At 40.9% G+C, this 17946-nt stretch overlaps 1 protein-coding gene across 3 annotated transcripts in view; it reads right to left on the minus strand.

The window, feature by feature from the left end:
• Positions 1-910: 910 nt before the first annotated feature.
• The window catches only part of SLC14A1 (solute carrier family 14 member 1 (Kidd blood group)), a 25335-nt gene continuing 8299 nt past the window's right edge, over positions 911-17946 (minus strand). For all 3 annotated transcript variants that reach the window (XM_012802032.2, XM_012802031.2, XM_012802033.2), the window contains 6 exons: positions 17760-17888; positions 15701-15893; positions 13095-13242; positions 12767-12901; positions 3198-3247; positions 911-1377 (listed from right to left, as the gene is read on the minus strand). In XM_012802032.2, the coding sequence (XP_012657486.1) occupies positions 1204-1377; positions 3198-3247; positions 12767-12901; positions 13095-13242; positions 15701-15893; positions 17760-17833 (774 nt within the window). In that variant the 5' untranslated portion in view covers positions 17834-17888 and the 3' untranslated portion in view covers positions 911-1203. The remainder of the gene's footprint in view (positions 1378-3197; positions 3248-12766; positions 12902-13094; positions 13243-15700; positions 15894-17759; positions 17889-17946) is intronic.

Consider the following 17946-nt stretch of genomic DNA (forward strand, 5'->3'; position numbering starts at 1 on the left):
CAAGGATCAAGGTGCCATCTTCAGCACACTTGATCATGGAATCTTTATAGAACTGATAATTTTTATATTAAAAGGAGGAAAACAGGAAAATTCCTTACCTATATTTCTTTTAGATGGTTCAAATGCCACCGGTTTATGAGAGAAAATATTCTGAGTGAGCAGAAAATAATGAGTTTTTTTTTTTTTAAGTAAGAAATTCATCGACTTCTAAAAATCACACTCATAAGCAATCTGGCCTTAACCTTCAGTTTTTATAAGAATCCCATCATCAAGTGAATTAAAAATGTAATTTTAAAAACCCTGCAGGTTGATGATGATTCTGTGCATTTGGGCATCTACAAAATCAAATTAAGGGGTTAAAGTAAAAATAGCTAGGCTGGATATTTCTTTAATACAGCATGTAACTTTTCTTTAATGGCTAATGACTAAGTTGGGCCAGGAACATGCCTTATTTTACTTCACTGAAAAAAAAAATCCTTTTTCATAAGAAAAAAACCCTTTCCCTAAAAAATCTTTTGCAATCTCCAAGAAAACTGATAGAATGATGAGTAATTGTAACTGACAAAATCCCTTTCAACCCCTTTTGCTCTCAATCTGAAAACTCTCCAACCATCTCCTAAATGAGAATGCCGTACACACAAGGGGCAGTATGGAGACCATTCTGGGGAACAACCTCAGCTATCAGCCTGGCACCCCCATGATGCTGAGCCCAGCTGTAATGTGTAACTTGCATTGATTTTAAAAAGCCAAACTGCTGATCTGAGAATTGTGGGCTGACTTCGATTTTTTGACTGTGAATTCCCTAAGGCTTAGTTGGTTTATAGAGCTTAATTTTTAATACTGTGGACATCATCTAGCCAACCAAACACCAAGAATATCAATAAATATCAATCATTAGCTTTGGCCTCACTTCCTTTTTTTGTTAGAGCATTTTGACTTTATGTACATTACAGTCTTAGTGCCAACCCCCACACTAGGGTTTAACATTCCATTCCCGAGCACATCACCTAGATGTGGCTCCCAAGGGCTTGAGGATATTCCTGGAGGCAAAAAGAAAAACATAAAATAAGCATAAGAACAGATTGTCGATGGGTTAGTATGAAAGTTGTTACTAGTGAAAAACAGTTTGCCAAGACCCTGGAAGTCAACTGGAGCAGTCAGTCAGAAATGACTCATGACCATGGCTGTGGATAAAGGTTGTTCTCACAAAGGGCTTTCAGCCGTCCTTTTCCTGGCTTGTAGGTAGAAGATGCGGTTTTCTTCAGGATAGGTGACTTTACTGAGAGGCATCTTGTAGATGTTGGGGTTTTTTGTGGTTATCAAGAGGAAAAGTAGTGTTGCCCAACAGAAGGGCCAGGTACAAGCTGGCAGTCCAACCTGGAGAAGAGACAGGACAATGCTCCTTTGAGATCCATCTGAAAGTGAAGCTGCACAGGGCACCCTTACTTTGTTCCCAGCCCAGGGGGATGAATCATTGAGGGTGTTGCTCTGGGTTCTGCTTATGCTTGTGGGGACTGAGTCTAAGATCTTGGGACATTTAGCAGTTAGAATATTTTCATCTAATCCTTAAGGTGGCCATTTATGTCTCTATCTTACATGTCTTTCCCTCCTCATACATTCAGACTTTCTACACCAGCTGTGCAAAGCTGAAACTTGGAACATGTGGAGATGACACTTGCAAACTGCTACTGACCACTCATCAAATCCACAAGGCCTTTTCTGACTAGTCCAGCCTCTAGTGACCCCTCTGACCTTGACTTCTGCTCAGTCTAGGTCTTGGTCTCTACTTGCTTTGCCTTTTTCCATTCTGTCTCTCAGACTCTTAAGTTCCTGAGGGTAAGTCCTTCTTTGTGCTCCCATGGCAACTCAGAATTCTGAGCATGCACTATTGGTTAGCTCTGGTCCTATGCATGGACTGCTGAGGTCTGATGGCGTGTAGGGGTACTTTAAATTGTCTGCATATACAAATCATCTGGCGGAGTTACACAAAAAAATATAGGTGCTCAAGCATCATAAAGACCTACTCTATCAGAAATGCAGGGGACATTTGCATTTCAAAGTCTCCCGAGGTGACTATTGTGTAGCTTGCCTATTCTGGTCCATGGGCCAATGCCTGTAAACCTTCTTTGTTGAAATGTGAAGGCCCTCACATGCTTTGATATGCTTCTCATCCTGCATGCCTGCAATGGGACTTTGGCTTTCCACCATGAAGAAATTGTGTCTCCTTAAGGAAACTCCAAGATAAAATCTCCATGCTGTTTCTAGGAGGGCTAGACCTCCTTAACCTTTTAGCAGTCATGACCACATCAACATGGACTGAGCTGTCAGAACTGGCCCTGCATCACGTGCAATGGTGGGTGAGGAAAGGTTTAGGGCATTGAGAGGTGAGGAATCCTGGGACAGTTAGGGGGACCAGACTTCTCAGGGGAAGGGAAGGAAGTGAAAGGGCGGGAGTACAAGGCTGTAAAGGAGAAAGAGTGCCAAATATCAATTAATAAGAAAAGACTTTGCCTATTAAATAACTTAGCCATAACTTAATATTTAATGTATTAAATAAAACCTGGATCTAGATAAGTCTTACTGAGGACTGGGTGTTTAATAAAAGACAAGAGGTATGAAAAACTAGTGACTGGATTAGCAACAATAATGACAGCAATACCTGGATCTTTAGCCAATTATCTTGTTTTTCCCTGTCCTGATTTCTCAACGATTATATAGTCCTGGCTTTCTGTTTAAGTTAATGATGCTCTAAAGTCAACTTCTTATCACTCAGAGACTATAATAATATGTTATATAATCTAAGTTTCATTATTCTTTAAACCAAACAATCTGATATTTGGGACATGCCTGATTTATCAATGATTATATAGTCCTGGCTTTCTGTTTAAGTTAATGATGCTCTAAAGTCAACTTCTTATCACTCAGAGACTATGATAATATGTTATATAATCTAAGTTTCATTATTCTTTAAACCAAGCAATCTGATATTTGGGACATGCCAGGTCATTATAGTTTGGACTAAAGTTTACTGAGATGTTGGAAAAGAGGCCAGGAACTCCAGTGGAAGGAGGGTGGTGCTGACTCCAGCCATGGATCCTGCCACTGGACACCACCCAGGTGGGCTTCAGATAAGTTTTCAATGTAATTGGAAGCTGGTCTATTATGATAATTATAAAGTGAGATTAAAGCAAACTCACCATAGCCATAAGGTTTGCCATGCTGACTCCCAGGTAGGCAGTAAACAGGGCTACAAAAAAGAGGAAAGAACAATACTTGTTCAATGCACTTTGAATCACAGGAAAGGCTGCCTTCCAACACAAATCCCCTGAAAAGTACACTTGTGCCTCTGACCAAATAGCCCAGCACCGTGGTTATGATAATGAGCCTAGAGTTGGGTTCAAATTTTGGCTCTACCACTTGCTCAGTGGACTCTGTCCTAACTTTCCATTTCCTCCCTTATACAAGGGAAGTGATAAACAACACCATGGCCAAGTGGGCTTCATCCCAGAGATGCAATGATGGTTCAACATATACAAATCTATAAATGTAATTCACCACATAAATAGATGCAAAAAGAAAGACCATATGATCTTTTCAACTGACATAGAAAAAACATTTGACAAAATTCAGCACCCTTTCCTGATAAGAATGCTTAACAAAATCAATATAGATAGTACTTACTACAAAATTATAAAAGCTATGTATGAGAAACCTATATAGCCAATATCATATTGAACGGGGAAAACTGAAAGCAGTCTTGCCTAGAACATGAACCAGATAAGGGTGCCCACTTTTAACACTTCAACATAGTGCTGGAAGTCCTCGCCAGAACAATCAGGCAAGAGAAGGAAATCAAGGAGATGAAAATGGGGAAAGAAGAGGTCAAACCATCACTCTGCTGATAATATGATCTTATATCTTGAAAACCACAAAGATTCAACCAAGAGATTCCTGGAATTGATAAATTCAGAAAAATCTCAGCTTATAAAATCAATGTACTCAAATCAGTAGCTTTCATATATCTGCTAACAACAGTCAACCTAAGAATTAAATTAAAGAAGCAACAGCTTTCATATTAGCAACAAAGAAAATAAAATACCTAGGAATATCTTTAACTTAGGAAGTGAAAGATCTCCATAGGGACAACTATGCAACACTGAGGAAAGAAATCATAGAGGATGTAAACAAATGGAAAAACAAACCATGCTGGATGGCAGAATCACCATTGTTAAAAGGGCTATCCTATCCAAAGTGATTTATAGATTCAATTAAAGTACCAATATCATTTTTTTTGGCAGATCTAGGAAAAACAGTTCTATGTTTTATTTGGAACCAGAAAAGACCCTAATGAGCTGATGGAACCTTACATAATAAGAACAAATTGAGAGGCATCACCTTACCAGACTTCAAACTATACTACAAGGCTATAGTAATCAAAACAGTATGGTACTGGCACAAAAACAAAGACATAGACCTATGGATCAGAATAGAGAACCCAGACATGAAACCATCCTAATATTCCTATCTGATCTTTGATAAACCAGACAAAAACATACACTGGGGAAGAATCCCTCTTCCATCAATGGTGCTGAGAAAATTGGATAGCCACATGTTAGACTGAAACAGTATCATCACCTCTTACCACTCACAAAAAATTAACTTATAATGGATAAGAGATTTAAACCTAAGGCATGAAACAATAAAAATTCTAGAAAAAAGTGTTGGCCTAGGGAAAAAAACTTATGAAGAAGATCCCCAAAGCAATCACAGCAACAACACAAATAAATGTGATATGATGAAATTAAAAAGTTTCGGCACAGCTGTGGACACAATCACTAGAGTAAATAGACAAACTACAAAATGAGAGAAAATATTTGCATGCTACACATTCAATAAAGGGTATCTATGAAGAACTCAAGCAAAACAAAAAGTAAAAAAAAAACCCTTAAAAAGTGGGCAAAAACATGAATAGAAAACTTAGATGAAGATAGTCTGATGGCCAACAAAAACATGAAAAAATGTTCAATATCTGTAATCATAAGGGAAATGTAAATTTTCAAAGCCAATATGAGGTGTCACCTAATTCTGATGAGGATGGCTCATATCGAAATATCCCAAAGCAGCAATTGCTGGGGTGGATGCAGAGAGAAAAGAAAAATCATTCACTATAGGTGGGACTGCAAACTAGTCAACCTCTATGGAAAGTCATATGGAGATACCTCAAAGAACCAAAAGGTAGACCTACCATTTGATCCAGCAATCCTACAACAAGGTACTGAAAATAGATATTTTATCAGAAAGACACTTGCGCTTGAATGTTTATAGGAGCACAATTATCAACTGCAAAGATGTGGAAACAACCCAGATGCCTATCAAAACATGAGTGGATTAATAAACTATGTACATGTATACCATAGAATACTACTCAGACCTAAAATATGGTGTTTTTGTATCTTTTATTAACAACCTGGATGAAACTGGAGATCATTCTTCTAAGTGAAGTATTCTAAGAATGGAAAATCAAAAACACCACATGTACTCAATACTAAGTTGGAAATAGTTGATCAATACTTATGTATTGCACATAAGGGAGTAAAATTCAATGGAAATCAAGTAGGGTGTAGGGGTGAATAGAGGATGGGTAAATTCATACCTGACTAATGCAGTGCACATATTCTGGGTGAAAGGCACACTTATACCTTTGGCCTAAAATGTACAAAAGCAACTTATGTAACCAAAATGTGTGTACCCCTGTAATATTCTGAAATAAAAAAAATCTCTCTCTCATAGCGTTGGTATGAGTACAAGAGGAAATAATGTTTATGTTTAGCACTCAGTAAAGGCTCTATAAAGGGAGATTTTTTTGTGGTTCCTATTTTGTTATTACTGCTAATACTTAAAAGTTTTCCAAGACAAATACACTTCCCTGTTATTTATCCAAGTATAATCGAATTAAAATGAAACTTATGAATGTTTCTTGAGATAGCATGGTTGTTATACAATCTCACCACATCTAGGATTCTCATATAATGGTCAGAATTCACAGCTCCAAAGAAACCATAGTATAGAGCTCGCTTTGGGAGCACATATACTAAAAAAAATGTAATATGAACATAGGAAGAGAACAGCAGAAATAGAATACAAACTTGAGATTCCTCCTCATAATAACTTTTTTCTAAATACTATTAATGTCAGTGAATAAACATGTTTTTATTTACACTGAATAAAAAAATTACTTTCAGTGTAAAACAACAAAAAGATCTCAACTGGATGACAATCAGTTCCTTGGTTTTGGTTGAGGAGGGGCCTAAGGAGGCTCAGGGAAGCCCTTAGATGACACAGGGACAGCCTGAAAAGTGTCCTGCACACAATGGCCACACAGCCACTTGGTCCACCCAAGCTCACTGTTACACACTCACCATCTAGTCTTCAAGTCTGGCGAGAAATCACATCAGCTATCTAAGGGTATGGAGTACAGCAGGAAAAGCTGGGAATCACTTATTAATACTTTGTTCTGCAGACTTCTGTCCTTTTATTGATATTTTTTCTTTTCATTTTGGTATTTCTTCTTCGATAGTATAATGAATTCTTTCATATCTGAATTGTCTCATGCTAGTGGGAAGGGCTAAACTTTGGAAACAGTACTGGTTTCATATTCTAGCCCTGCCATCTTATTTATTGTATAACTATTAAGTCTAGTTTCATTATCCCTAAAAAGGCAACTGGAAGATCTGCTTTACAGAGGTGATGAATCTCAACTGAGTTCACATAATTCTAAAAACTGCAGCTGTAAACGCTTTCCTTTCACCTTGGGATTGGGATAGAGCTCTAAACAGAAGGTTGCTCATGGCCTAGGTTAGAAGGGTTTCTCTCCTTGATTTCATCAATTTCATTCATTAAAAAATGAATTAATTAAGTAACTATACACTGGGCCTCTGCTAAGCACTGGGGACACTCTGTCCTTGCTCTCTTGAGGACCATCCCTGGCACCCCTGAGCACCTGAGACCTTATTGATATCACTCCTTTTTAGATACCTGTTATACTTCTAAGGCTCACTTTGGGCACTTTTATGTCTCATGCTGTTATGTTGTTCTGAAGTGATTTTCTATGTTAAGTTGCTTTTCTTTCCATAGTAAAGGTGTCACACTATTATTATAGTTAATGGTTGGTAACCATCAATTAAGACTCACTGAGCAAGATTGGGAAGACCTTATATTAGAGGGGAAATTCTGAACACCATGATCAGTTTGTAGACAATAACCTTGGCAGCAATTTTTGGTAGCTGAGGGAAAGAAAAAGCCTTGGGTGCTGAAGGGAAGGCTGGATTTCAGCTGTTCACTGAGACTGTCCCTTCCAACAGATTGCCACGTATGAGTATTGCTATGATAACCCAGCCATTGAAAAGAGATACATAATATGTTTATAGCTTCTATTGATAAAACAATGACACTGAGATATTCCCAGGCCATGAAATTTCTGGTTTAGGGTCTGGGAAGGCAGCACTGCCAGGTTCTATCAGAGTTTCCTAAGTCCACTTCCTGATAAAGACATTTGGGCCTAATAAAAGAACAGCTCTGTAATAAATGTCTGTTATTTATTTACCTTGGCTGACAAGGCTGGGCTTTTGTTTGGTAGTATCAAGGTGATGGGAACAAGCTGAAACTTGCTGTGGCATTCTACATGTGAGATATGCTTTCTGAGAAGGGCTGGAGGTCTGTCTCAAGCATTCCTGTACAGAGATTAAAAAGTCTGATAGAACCCAGTGGGGACCAAATGGGACCCGTCACACACTGTTTGTAGCAGTGGAAATTGGTATGGCCCTTTGGAGGATGAATTTGTTATGTATAAAAATTTAAATTGCCATTTCCTTTGACTTATCAATTTGGATTCTAGAAATATATCTTATAGAAGTAGTTGTACAAAGTACACAAGGACACTTGTACCAAAAATGTTTCTTGCAGCACTGTGGGTAATAGCATCAAACTAGAGTCATCTGAACTCCTCCCAGCAAGTGGACACTTGTCATGTGACGTATGTACACACTGGCCATCTCTGCTGCCTTGAACAGCAGCGGCTCTTCACCCTGCCAGGTAGCGCTTCCTGCTCCTCCCCTGACTTCTTAGATGCACCAGGAGAGGTGCCAGCCCAGCCCTGGGCTTCCACTCCCTGCTCAGAGACTTAATTGATATCCCTTAGGAAATGAAAGCTTCCAGGACAAGGCAAGGGGGCATCTGAGGAGAGCAAACACCGTAAAAGAAGGACAACTGACTGAACAACCGACAGGCAGCAGAGCTCAGTTAACAAACTGAGTGAAGTGAAAAACTCACAGTCAACACAAAGGACAGAGCCAGAGAGTGATCCAGTTGATCAGCTTCACTTGAAGGCCCCCGTGAAGGGACAAAGAGATGGAAAATATTAAGAAAAAGTCAAGAGTTATGAAAAAATTAACATAAAAGTATTGCATTCACATACCAGAAGTCCCAGAATGCGAGGGAAAAACAATTGGAAAGAAAATGTTTGCGACATTAAAATCTGATATCTCAGAATTAAAGAAAGATGGGAGGGCTCACAGTGAGAGGACTTGAATACCTAGTGGCACAGAAAAGGGAAAATCCACATCTAGACAGACATTACTGAAAAAAATATATACATATCATATGTAAAGAGAAAAATTCTAAGAGTCTACAGAGAAAAATAAAGTCACCTCTAAAAGAATCAGATAATTTTCAGACATCTTAATAGCATCTGGCGTTTAAGAAGACAATGGAGTAGTATTTGAAGACAATTTTCAAAGTATGGAGAGACAAAAATTCAATCTAGAGTTTTGTAGCCAGCTAAAGTAAAATTTAAACAAGGGTGAAATAAAGACATTCTCCGGCATTCAGGGCCTTGGAAGGTTTACCTCATCAAACCTTTGAAACCCTCTTTGAAGAAGTCCATCCGGCAAGGAGACACAGAAACACAGAAGGCTAATCTGAGCGATGGGGGTAGGAATGAATAAGCAAGTTAATAAAAAGCTGATGATTCCCTAAATAAGCAAGTACCAAAAACTAAAAGCATCTACTTACAACAAATCCAGAATAAAAACTGCAAACAATATCAATTGTTTCAGCAGTTCTGAGGAGGTGGAAGAAAAGCAGGCCGAAGTGTTAGTCACATTGGGGGAGAAGATGCAGAGAAATTGAGAGGGGTGAAGAAACAAGCTGGAGTCTGAATAAGTTACACAAAGCCCCAAAGCTACCCAAGAAAGGTTTTTTCCAGACCCTTAACCAGTGCTTACAAGAGCTAGACACTGTCCGCATTTCTTGTGCTTTCTACACACAATCGACTAATTGAATTCCTCATTTTTTAAGATGGGGAAACTGAGCACCGAAAAGTTAAATCTTCTGGATATATACCTAGTAGAGGAACTGTAGGATCGATATATGTACCAGAATGTTTATTGCAGCCCAATTTATAATTGCTAAGTCATGGAAGAAGCCCAAGTTCCCATCGACCCATGATTGGATTGATAAATTGTGGTATATGTACACCATGGAATATTATGCAGCCTCAAAGAAAGATGGAGACTTTACCTCTTACATGTTTACATGGATGGAGCTGGAACATATTCTTAGCAAAGTATCTCAAGAATGGAAGAAAAAGTATCCAATGTACTCAGTTTTACTATGAAACCAATTTATAATGTTCTTATGAAAACTATAACCCAATTATAGCCCAAGAAGATGAGGAAAGGGGAGAGGGAGGGGAGGGAAGGGGGGGGTTCGGTGGAGGGAGAGTAATTGGTGGGACCACACCTACGGTGTGTCTAACAAGGGTACATGTGAAATATACTAGGTGTAGAATATAAATGTCTTAACATAATAACTAAGAAAATGTTGTGAAGGCTATGTTAACTAGTTTGATGAAAGCATTTCAAGTTGTATGTAAACCTAGCACATTGTACCCCATGACTGCATTAATGTACATAGGTATGATTTAATAAAAAAAACAATAAAATAAAAAAAAGAAAAGTTAAGTCATTTGCTTAAGTTCATAAAGCTAGTAAGTAGCAGAACTAGGATTTGAATCCAGGCAGCCTGGCACCAGGGTCTGAGGCCTGAACTAGTTCAATACACTGCTTTGACCATTACTTTGACCATTATGCTACATTGGTAATGAAAATCCCATCTATCCAAAGGGAGGCAGATGTGGTGGGCAGAACAGTGACCTCCCAAAGATGCCCAGGTCTTAATCTCAGAACCTATGAATTGTTACAGATGGCGGAAGGGACTTTGTTGCTGTGATTAGTTAACGACCTTGATTTGGAGGTTGCCCTGCACTTCTGAATGGACCTGGTGTGATCACAAGAGTCTTTACAAAAGGGAGCTGAGGAAACTGGGGTAGGACAGAGGTTTTCACCTTCTGCTTTACATTTTCCTATTCTGACTATTTGTTTTGTTTCATATGATAAACCTGCACTCTTCTATAATAGGGAAAATAACAAGTAATTAAAAATAATATATTTAAGGAAATAATAAAGATATCCTCCCTTTGGGAGACACATATGCAAACATGTTTGGCTTTATCCCTCTCCATGGTCTGTCAAAGCTCATCAATGTACCGCCTGTGCCCACAATAGTTTGATTGATTCTTAAAGGATATCCTCAGGCTGTCCCCATGCTCACCTGTACCATCTTTTCCATCAAACAGAATTCCTTCTCTCATTTTTTTAGGATTTACAGAAAAGCCAGGAGGTACTTGATTTTGAACTGATAATATTCCCCCAGAGAATCACGTACTATAGATTTCTCCTTATTCAGCTCTCAGAGTTGCATGGCCTTCCCTGGGCTCCCTCCCTCACCTGGCACACTGTCCACAGGAATCAGAGGGGACCTATCGCTTCCACACCCCTTGCTCCTCCTAATACTTTATGAACAGTATCATGAGTGCTTAGTGTATATTTGCTGCTACTGCCTACAGAAAAAAAAAGGTATGCAACCCAAATAAAGGTTTGAAACCCCAAACCCATCTCAGAGTAAAGGTGGCAGTTTGTAGAATAAAAGATACTAATTCAGGCCAGGTGGGGTGGTTCACAGCTATAATCCTAGTACTGTGGGAGGGAGGCTGAGGTGGGTGGATTGCATGAGGCCAGAAAGGTGAGACCAGCCTGAGCAAAGCAAGACCCTGTGTCTACTAAAAATAGATAAATTAGCTGGGCATGTTGTGATGGGTGCCTGGAGTCCTAGCTACTCGGGAGGCTGAGGCAGGAGGGTTGCTTGGGCCTAGGAGTTCAAGGTTGCTGTGAGCTAGGTCGGGGCCATGGCACTCTAGCCCAAAGACAGTACCGGACTCTGTCTCAAAAAAAAAAAAAAAAAAAAGATTCTAATCCAGCTAAGCTCAGATGGCCACAGAACCTACCCTCTCCTTCACCCTAAGTTTATGAACAAATAAGGAAAAGAGCACAAAGTAGTACTCTTAGGTGAAATAGCTGTCACTGTGAAAAGATTGACCAAATGACATCTAAACGGCAATACCAGAACAACCTGAGTGTTGTAACCTTGCTAGAGCTTCAAGTCAAAATTGAATGAGGGTTTAGAAACCCTTGGATCCATCCATTTCCTGCCAATGCAGGGGCCCATTCTAGATTCTTCCTGACAGTGGTGGACCATTTTAATAACTTAAAATACCTGGGCTTGATTAATCTGGAGATAAATTGACTCTAGACATATATTTTTACTAACTTAGAAATAATTTCTCTGTATTCCACTAATCCTTGTGCCCTTCTGTTCCCAAGGGAATGTCATTCACTCTACTCCAGAACATTATGCTAAATGCTTTTACTTGTATTGAATTAGGAATGCCAGAGGCTGTGGGCTAATAAGCCTCCTTTTATGATCAGCTGGGGAAATCCATTAGCTTTTCAGATCTAAATTGTGTGATGTCTGTTTTAGCCTAAGGAGTTGTTGCTATAATGGCCTGAATGCTACAAAAGGGAAGCAGGTAGTGTAATGTAGGGGGCTGTTGGTAAAAGTGGACTCTAGGTTTGGATATACCCCTAACTGACTAGATGGCCACCAGTACATCTCTTAACCTTTCCAGCCTCAGTACCCACAGTGAAATGAAAAGGATGGAGTGGAGGTCTCCAGAATGCCTTCTAGCTCTTGACAGGCTGTGTCCGGCTAGAATTTTAGGGAGTGAGAAAGGATGAACACACCACTTCTCGAAATGTGTCCCCCGAAAGACAGTATCAGCCTGGGAATAATGTATTTGAAATGTAAATTCTTTCCCCATCCATAACATTGAATCAAAAACTGGTAATGAGGCCCAGAAATTTGCATTTTAATATGCCTTTTGGGTGATTCTGATGCACACTCAAGTTCTTAAAATAGCTGGATTAATGTGACTCTAAGGGCCACATGTTATCCCACCTGATTCTCCAGGGGACATGGGTCTGTATTTAGTTTGAGTTGTTTCCTTTGAGATTTTTGGGTCAAATACTAGGAAGAACACAGGCAAGCTAAGTTTCTATCTGCCCAATATACATATTTTAGACTGTTTGATACAACTCAACAGGCTCCTGTCTCCACAGCAACCAAGGTGACTTTAATACTCCCAGAGAGGGGATGTCAACTGTTCTGTTCATATAGATAGGTAGAAAATGGACCCAAACTAGAATCCCAGCCCCAACTTCTCATGCAGTCCTTTGTTACTGCTTGTTACTTGTCCCTGATTTTGACCCCAAGGTCACGAGCAACCCTACTCCAAGATGCGCAGGATACTCACCGCAGCCAAGAGCCAGGAGGTGGGTTTGCCAAGTGAGTGCCATGAACATTCCTCCTATTGCAATGCAGGCCAGAGAGCTGTTGAAACCCCAGAGTCCAAAATAGATGTCTTCAAATGGAGCTGAAAGACTGAGTCCTGTTAAGCAAGACAGGAAGGGTCAGAGCTTTGGATTAAAGTAGGGTTGGAGGGTAAGGGGAAGCATTCTGAGACCTCCCCTTGGTCCCTAGGCAGCAGAGACCTCAAGAAAGATCTGGAGTATAGAAGATGCCTCAGACAATGCATGGGACAGAGGCAGCGCTCAATGCTTGGAAAGGAGTCCTATGCTTACCTGCCACTATGCCCATCAGCGACCCGATTGTAGCATGTAGGCACATGAGCGGGGAGCAGACTAGGATGGCAATTAGGAAAATGCCCCCAGTCCACGGGTTGTCACAGCCAAATATCTGACCAACCCCCACTGGCACAGCTTTCAATAACTGCAAAGGAAATTAAAAAAAAAAAAAAAAAACAAGGCCACTAAAACAACTGAATAGGAACCCAAAGGACACCCACAAACTCATACAGTGTAATTTTAGATTGAACATGCCTTATCTTTCAAGGTGAGTGATACTCCTTAAAAAAATTCTCTCTCTCTCCCTCCTGGATTACAGGAAAATCCCCGTCATTTTTCATCTTTAACCCCAGAGATATACCAGCCCTTCCCTGGTGCACACTGAACAAGCCTTTCTGAAACTCTCCCTATGTTCACTGGCTCCTTTGCTTGCACTGGCACTGGCCCTGGCCACTGATAAGCTCCTGGCTGTGAGGATCTGCCACACTTCCCACTGAGGATGGCAGGGACCACAGCTGACACTGCTTGTGCCTTCACTTATCCATCAGTGCCCAAGGTAAACCATCAATGCCTCCCTACGTTCAAAAGAAATATTATCACTACCATGCAGTTTGGTTGCTTACACTAAGGCTGAGACCTGAAGCTGGGTTACTTCACTTACAATGTAGAAGCAATTCTTGGCAAGTTCATGAATCAAGGCCATATTTATTCTTCTGTTGTTAAGTGAATGCGTATTAAGCCAAGATAGCTATAGCTTTTTTTCAGTTACTAATAACTGTCAATCAGTTCTCAAAATACAAAAATACATGCAAATGTCACAATTCTACTTTCTGGTTGAGGCCTGAATTTGGCTCATGTGTTCACAGAATGGCAGTTCTCAGGAAGGCACAGGGTTTGACTTAAGCTAACAAATGATAATTCTTTATAACAAAACGTTTGGTAGGGCCAGCACAGGTATAGCTACCCATGATATTTCCTTCTTGAGCAAGACTGTTAACTGAAAGATGCCTTCCCCAGAGGCATCTTGCCCACACCTCCATTTCTTGGTTGTATGTTACCTCCTGGCAAGGACCTTCTGGAGGCAGTGACTCTGCCCAGGAAGACATAGGGGTCCTGGGCAGTGACTCTGCCCAGGAAGGAACCCCAGCCTTGGCACAAGGGGAAGCGTCCTCTGCCCTCTTATAGGAGGCTGGGCCTATGACTGGCTTCTGGATGTTGGCTTGGTACAGAGACCACAGTGTTACATTGACTCTACCTGAAGATGGGCTCTAAATTTTTCTAGCCTGTGTTGGGTCTTAATGTCTACACAAGATCATTTCCTATTTCCTCTAGCTCAGGGAACTGGGCAAAGACAGCTTTTATCTCAGAACTTGATAGCAGGACTATCCCTTCAGTCACCATGGGGTGGGAAGTTGGATGAGATGGCAAATAAGTGTGCTGGTGATGGGCTGGTGGTTCAGGGTGAGGAGAAAGACAAGACCCCTCTGGCCCAGATCAGGACCATCCAATGCGACTTTCTGAGATGACAGAGTAGTCTATCGCTGTACTGTCTGATACAGTAGATAGTCTCTATGTATGGCTATTGAGCACCTGAAATGTGGCTAGTGAGGCTGAGAAACTAAATTCTTAACTAATTTGCCTCTAAATGTAAATAGCCACACAGGGCTACTGGATCTTATATAAGACACTGCATTTCTAGATAGATTAATGCTATTTTATAATATTTTTCATGGGTAGTTCTAATAAATCTTTGATTTTTCCTTCTGAATTATGTCTAAATGCTCCCCCTCATTTTCTGGGCAAGAGCTAAAGAAAAGGCTCCTGGAGCTCCTGTTGGGTTTTGGTTGCTCAGCAAAGAAGACAGCACAGGGGAGTGGGAGAGCCAGTCTTTCGCGCATCCAAGAGGTAGGGTTTCTTTTGGTTTTCTTCTAACTTCAAGTGTCTCTTGTTCTCAGTAATCAAGAAAACTTAAACAGATTTATTAAATGAACACCAACAGGAAGAGCTCGTTAGCCAGATTTTTAAAACTGCGTGATCTCTCTGGGCCCATCTGTTAAGAAATACGTAGTGGGCAAGCTGTGACACGGTGGTTCTCAAACTTGGGCCCATGTCACAATTTGGGGATAATATAGGTTCTCAGGCTCCACCCCAGAGATCATGATTTAGAGAGTCTTAAGATGAAGCCTGCTTTGGTACTTTAAAAACTCCCTAGCTGGTCCTGACCCCTACCAAAGCTTGAGAATCCTAGATTATTGTATATGTTCTATGAGAAAAACCACAAGAAAAAGCAGAATGGAGAAGTTCTGGAATGAGCTCTGAGAGGAAACACCCAGTTCTTGAGAGTTAGTACTGTAGATATTTAGGGAAAATGGGAGAAATTAGAAATTGATCAAATAACTTCTCCCCTGTCATTTAAAAAAAAATTAAAAATCCCTTAGACTCCAAATCTCTGAATAGAACAAATGCTTGAGATGTCAAGATAAGGCAGAAAGGCCACCCTATAGCTGACCATCTAGGGGACTCTGATACCCATGGACAATTAACCAGAGGGCCACTGCGTTCCTTCCAGAGGCAGTGGGGAAAGTGAAGATAGTGTATCTTACCTCCAGGGCTTGGAGATCAGACCAGGTGACATTTGGAATGGCGCTTACAGGTGTGAACAGTTTGCCTGGAAAGAATGGATTGTGATGTCCTGTGGCCGAAAGGTACATGGACAATGCCATGTTGAAAGGGAGCGTGAAGACAGGGAGGTCCCATTTGCCCAGCACAGAGTTCAATGCACTTGAGAAAACTGGACTGAAAAAAGAACAGAGAAGAATATGCATGTGACAAGCCAGGCAGACAAACAGAATCTCTCTGTACTATAGCAGGATTTTGTTTCATTTGCCAATGTATCCCTTAAGTGTGGTGTTGCCAGACTTTCCACAGAAGATAAACCTAGGATGAATCCTGGGATAGTTCTTACATAAAGTAAAAAATCAACTCTTCTCTTATTTGGCTTTTGAAAACTTATGTTCTGGGATTGCTCAGGGAGTGATACAGGTGAAGATTTTCAAACTATTTTTTGAAAAACCTAAGACATACAAAATAAAATATCTGTATCGTTAAGGCCCCCTGGGTAACTCCACTTGATATTATGCTTTCTCCTCCACACTGGAAGCAACCGGCATCCCGAATTTGACATATATCATTTCTGTGTGTCTTTGTGATATTTATTTTTGGAAAAGAGAAACAACTGTTCAAAGAAGGATGCAGGTGATATGGGCTGGAGGAAAAAAATCTTATAGTTGGATCTGGGGGCAGAGTTTGTGTCCTTAAGCTGTTGATAAGCTGCATGATCTCAGGCAAGGCACTTTTCTCCCCAGTTTTCCTTGCCTTATAATTAGGGGGGGTGAGAGTGGGGGTTGGATTACAAGATCCCCAAGCCCTAGTGTGGCTCTCAGTTTTTGACCCAGATCTCCAGATTTCCTGGACTGTGGGACCAGGTGTGGTGAGCACCCATGAGCCTCTGTGGGCAGGGCCTCCTGCCCTTGAACTTGTCCTTCAGAGCAGGTCCCAAGTCACTTCCTGGGTGCAGCCAGGATGGGTGGCCTTTCTGCAGATGCTTCTCATTTGCGCACATACTAGTATCCGATATGTGTGTTCTAAATACAATATAGAACAAAGGAAATGTTTACTGCCAGAAAAAGGATTTAAGGGAAGGTCAGCATAGAAATTATTTTATAAGATTTAGGTTTGAAAAATAAAGGAATTAAATTTAGTAAAATAACTATTTTTGAAAGGGGATGGGAATGGGGGGATGGTCCTTCATCAGGGTCACCAGGGAATTCTCAGGCCCCACTCCAAGAGAACAGAATCAGAAACCCTGGGTTGTGGGAGCAGATACCTGTGGTTTAACAAGCCCCACCAGGTGGTTCTGATATTGTTCAAGTGTGAGAACTACCGATGTAGGAAGTGGGGTTCAATTTTGGCTGTACCTTTTTTTTCCTTTTAGAGGAAGAGTCTCACTCTGTCACCCAGGCTAGAGGGCAGTGGTGAGATCACAGCTCACTACAGCCTCAAACTTCTGGTCTCAAGTGATCCTCCTGCCTTGGCTTCTTAAAGTGCTGGGATTGTAGGTGTGAGCCACAGCACACAGTCTTTGTCGGTCCTCTAGGACCAGCTGGGGAGCTTAGAAAACTCCCAGTGCCGGGGCAGCGTGCAGTCTAATCACATCAGAATCTCAGGAGGAGTGGGGTCCTATCATCAGTGTGTGTTGATGACCCCCCGCCCCCAGGCATGAGTGTGCACCATTGTTGAGAACCTCTGGTGAAGGGGAAGGTATTAGTGACTCTGTGGGAAATCAGATGTAAGACCTGGTTGTAAGGAAATGCACATCTCTTAAAATGGTTACTTCTGTATCCAATGCACATAAAAATTGTTTTATTGTTTAAAAAATTGTGGTAAAGTACACATATCATAAAATGTGCTGTTTTACCCATTAAAGCATGCAAGTGAGTGACACTGAGGGCATTCACACTCTGCAGTCATCACTACCAGCCATTCACAGAACATTTTTTCATCTTATGACACTGAAACTGTGCTCTCACTACACAGTAACTCCCGTTCCCTTCTCCTCCCATAATTTTTTTAAAGGCATTTTGAAAGCCAGGTACAACTTACCAAGTCATGGACATAGAAATTATGGGGAGTAACAGCCACCAGAAATAGTCTCCTATGTCTGAAAAGACAGCCATGAGTATTCCCAGCAGGGTGGCATTGTAGCCCTGGAGCCCAGCTGCGATTGCTGACCTGTGGGGCAAGAGGCATGGCATGGACACTTCCAGGGTGGACTGTGGTTGGGCTTGCA

This window comes from Otolemur garnettii, unplaced genomic scaffold (genome assembly GCF_000181295.1).
Source record: "Otolemur garnettii isolate 467f Iridium unplaced genomic scaffold, OtoGar3 scaffold00012, whole genome shotgun sequence".
Lineage (NCBI taxonomy): Eukaryota > Metazoa > Chordata > Mammalia > Primates > Galagidae > Otolemur > Otolemur garnettii.